The 4,057-nt window shown below is 43.5% G+C and overlaps 1 protein-coding gene and 1 long non-coding RNA gene across 2 annotated transcripts in view; one reads left to right on the top strand and one right to left on the bottom strand.

The window, feature by feature from the left end:
- The window catches only part of UBXN7 (UBX domain protein 7), an 81,200-nt gene extending 80,913 nt beyond the window's left edge, over positions 1-287 (bottom strand). Inside the window, exon 1 of the mRNA XM_006753402.2 lies at positions 175-287. Coding sequence (XP_006753465.1) covers positions 175-247 — 73 coding nt within the window. The 5' untranslated portion in view covers positions 248-287. The remainder of the gene's footprint in view (positions 1-174) is intronic.
- A 25-nt stretch (positions 288-312) lies between these two features.
- On the top strand, positions 313-875 carry LOC107182767. Its single transcript, XR_001513500.1, has 2 exons — positions 313-471; positions 554-875. It is a non-coding gene; the product is annotated as an uncharacterized LOC107182767 (long non-coding RNA).
- Positions 876-4,057: the final 3,182 nt, after the last annotated feature.

Raw genomic sequence — 4,057 nt, 5'->3', positions numbered from 1 at the left:
TCTGCCGCCTGGACCCGGAGACCCGACGCCGTCGTCGCCTCTTCCTCAGGAGAGAGGACGGGAGCGGTGGGGAAAGCCCGAGGGAGGACTGCAGGGAGGTACGGGGACGCCCGGGGCAGACCTGCCGCCCGCTCCAGACCCCACTCTCCACCTTCCGGTAACCGCGTCTCTTACCGGTGATGGCGGTGAACTGCTGAATTAACCCCTTCAGCGCCGAGGACGCCGCGGAGCCCCCGTGGGCAGCCATCTTACCGCCGCCGCCGCTGCCGCGGAACAACAACACAGACATACACATTCGCACTCGCAGGCGCGTACGAGCGTGGTCTCTGCTCCGCGGGTTCGCTGTTCCGTTGCTGCCTGCGGCCGCGATCCCCTCTGCAGCCTCTGGTGCCTTGCTCTCTAAGCTCCCAGGCCGTTCTCCTAGACCCAGTATTGGTTTCTGGTTTCCGAAGGAATGTTCGGGCTTGGCAGGTAGTAGGCTTTTCGCGTTTCAGTTTCACAAGCCTTATTGGCAGACCCAACTGCCCAAGACATTCTTTTTCTTCTTTTGCAGCTCCATAGCCTTCTGCTAAGTCTCCTGTAGCTCCCATCAAAATACAAATTCTACATCATCGCACCGAAGCGACTTTCGCCGTGCTTCCCACCCTCTAAACTAATTGCATAGCTAACCTAGTGCGGGGACCCATCCAACAGAAGTAAAATACCAGAACCCTTCGCGCCAATAAAGCACTGGGTGCAGAGTCTGACACATGGTAGAGTCTAATGAACTATTGTCCAGTCCACTTTCCTTCAGTAAATTTGTCAATATGTCTCCCCTCCAGGTTTCACGTAGTTTCCTCACCTACAAAGCGAAGAGGTGTCATTTTTGTAAAAAATAAAAATAAAAATGTGTGTATGTATATGCAGAAGAGGAAAAAAATGTATAGAAAGGGTACTGGCAAGGTGTCCTCAAAACGATAATGGTTTCGCCTAGAGAGGAAGGCAATAGACGGGTGGTGAAAGGGGATTTTGCGGGGGTTCTTATCCTACGTATTTATGTGTTTAATTTGTTAATTCTCACCGGAGGATATTTTTCCACTGATTTTTAGAGAGAGTGGAAGGGAGAGGAAAAGACACACAGAGAGAAACACACATGTGTGAGAAAACACATCCATTGGTTGCCTTCCACAGGGGATGGGGATTGAGCCTGCAACCAAGGTAAGTGCCCTTGTCCGGAACTGAACCCAGGACCCTTCAGTCCACAGGCCAACACCCTATCCACTGAGCCAAACTGACTAGGGCTATCTTTTATTTTTAAACAAAGACAATATTAGTACTTTAGTTACATAATTTTAAATATTTTAAAAATCCTTACCTAGGATATGTCTTTATTGATTTTTAAAATATTTTTTCTTGATTTCAGAGAGGAAGGAAAAGAGAGAGAAACATCAATGATGACAGAGAATCATTGGTTGGTTGCCTCCTGCTGCCCCCTACTGGGGATCCAGCCAACAATCCAGACATGTGCCCTGACAAGGATTAGAACCATGACCTCCTGGTTCATAGGTCAACACTCAACCACTGAGCCACACTGGCCAGCTTTATTGATTTTTTTTAGAGGGAGAGGAAGAGAGAGAAGGAAAACATTGATGTGTGAGAGAAACGTGCACATCCCAACTGGGGATCGAACCCACAATCTTTTGGTGTATGGGACAATGCTTCAACCAACTGAGCCACCTGGCCAGACCTTAATATTTTTTTAAAAAGTTATAGGAGTACACTCAAATCTGATGATCTCCCACCTTGAGAATAAAGTTAAAGAGACTCAGTTCTAGCTTCCCACCTCCCAACCCCACCTATATATTTGGCATCTACCTGTGAAATGGTCCATGAAAAGATGGGATGAGTCATTTGGAGAATTGACCCATCCTAAGAGTCTGTAAATATGTTATCGGGGTGAACAAAGAGATAGCAAAGTCAAGGTAACTATGAGGTTACGTCGTTTCAGGAAGATACGACTGGTGTATAAGAAAGCAGATTCCTGCCCTAGCGGTTTGGCTCAGTCGATAGAGTTTCGGCCTGTGGACTGAAGGGTCCTGGGTTCAATTCTGGTCAAGGGCACATACCCGAGTTGTGGGCTTGGTCTCCAGTGGGGGCGTGCAGGAGGCAGCTGATCAATGATTCTCTCTCCTCATTGATGTTTCTGTCTCTTCCTCTCTGAAAACAATAAAAATTCAAAAAATAAAGCAGATTCCTAATCAAGAGCATTGCCAGTGCAAAGATTGATTCTGGCACCACCTTTCAGGTTGCTGCAGTTCCCTAAGTGGGTTTAGGAATCACAGGGACCAATCACAGGGACCAGTCATGGATTTGGGGAGCTGTTTGGTTAACATTGACACATAGGTGCAAAAAGGGGGGAAACCAGAGCAAGAAACAATGTGATCTCTTCCTTCCTAAGGCCTTAATCCGAAAGGCTGTGTCAATATAACCAAACATGCAAAATCAGGCTCCAAATAAATGATATGATCCCATTGACTACAATAACTAGATGTAATTATCACTGCACCTCCATTAAATGGAGAGGCAAATAATGAGATCTGTATGCTTATTTCCAAGGTCTTAAAATTCAAAAATACAGATTTTTATTTATTTATTTTTACCCAGGAATTTAATTTTTTTATAGTTATTTATTGTTGAAAGTATTACATATGTTCCCGTTTTCCCCCCATTGACCCCTTCCAGCCTGCCCCCCCCCCTCCACCTCTGCCCCAGGCCTTCATCTGTCTCTGACTGGCTTATTTTATTTAGCGTGATACTCTCCAGGTCCCTCCATGCTGTCTCAAAGGGTAAGAGATGCATCTTTTTAACTGCTGCATAGTATTCCATGGTATAAATGTACCATGATTTTTTTGTCCACTCATTTACTGATGGGCACTTGGGGGGTGTTAAAGTTCCCTACTCTGACTGTATTGTTGTCGATCTCTCCATTAAAATCCTCTAGAAGTTTTTTATATATTCAGGTGCTCCTGTATTGTGTACATATATGTTTACCAGGGTTATATCTTATTGTTTGATTGATACCTTTAGTGTTATGTAGTGACTTTTATTGTCTCTTCTGATGGCCTTCGTTTTAAAGTCTATTTTGTCAGATATGAGTATTGCTATTCCAGCTTTTTTTTCTTTTCAATTTGCATGAAAAAAAATTTTTTTTCCATCCCTTCACTCTCATCCTATGTGTGTCTTTTGTTCTGAGGTGGGTCTCTTATAGACGGCATATGATTGGTTCATGTGTTTGTATCCATTCAGCTACTCAATATCATTTGTTAGGAGCATTTAAAACATTTACATTTAAGGTTATTATTGATACGAACTTATTTATTGTCATGCAGATTTCTGATGCTCAAGCCCCAAAATATTTGGTCTGATTTCTCACAACCAGTATTGGAGATCACTTTTCAAAGCTGCAAGTGACGGGAAGGGAGTTGTCAGGGGAGTTGCAAGGGTGACTCTCTAGATCCACTTTTGGGGGGGACATACCCTGGTTCCCTTCCCCATTTTATGCCACAGCTCCCGTAAGCTGTCCTCTTGTTTTTTAATTGTGTTTTTCTTTTTGATTCTGTGATTGAGTGATTTCTTCAACCCTGTCTTCTAATTCACTGATTCAATCCTTAACTTCCCCTAATCTGCTGTGTAATCCTTCAATGTATTTTTTATTTGTGCTATGTCATTATTTATTTCTGTTTTTATAGTAACAATATCTTTTTTCATGATGTTGAACATCTTTACCATCATGACTCTGAACTCTGTTTCAGATAAATTTTTTATCTCTGCTTCCTTTATCTCTTCTGGAAATGTTCTAGTTCTTTCATTTGGGGGTTGTTTCTTTGTCTCCTCATTTTGGCTGCCTGTTTGGGTTTGTGACTATACATTAGGTAGATCCTCTACACCTCTTAATCACTAGTGTAGGACAGTGTCAAATGCTGTTTCTAACTAATTAGGTCAGGCAAAGACTCAATGCCTTCAGAGACTGTCTCTGCCTACAGACAGATAGGATTCCTCTTGAATTTCCCCAGGAAAT

Source organism: Myotis davidii, unplaced genomic scaffold (assembly GCF_000327345.1).
Source record: "Myotis davidii unplaced genomic scaffold, ASM32734v1 scaffold571, whole genome shotgun sequence".
In the NCBI taxonomy this organism is placed as follows: domain Eukaryota; kingdom Metazoa; phylum Chordata; class Mammalia; order Chiroptera; family Vespertilionidae; genus Myotis; species Myotis davidii.
The sequence above is the reverse complement of the archived record's forward strand: the minus strand, read 5'-3'. Positions and strand labels throughout refer to the sequence as shown.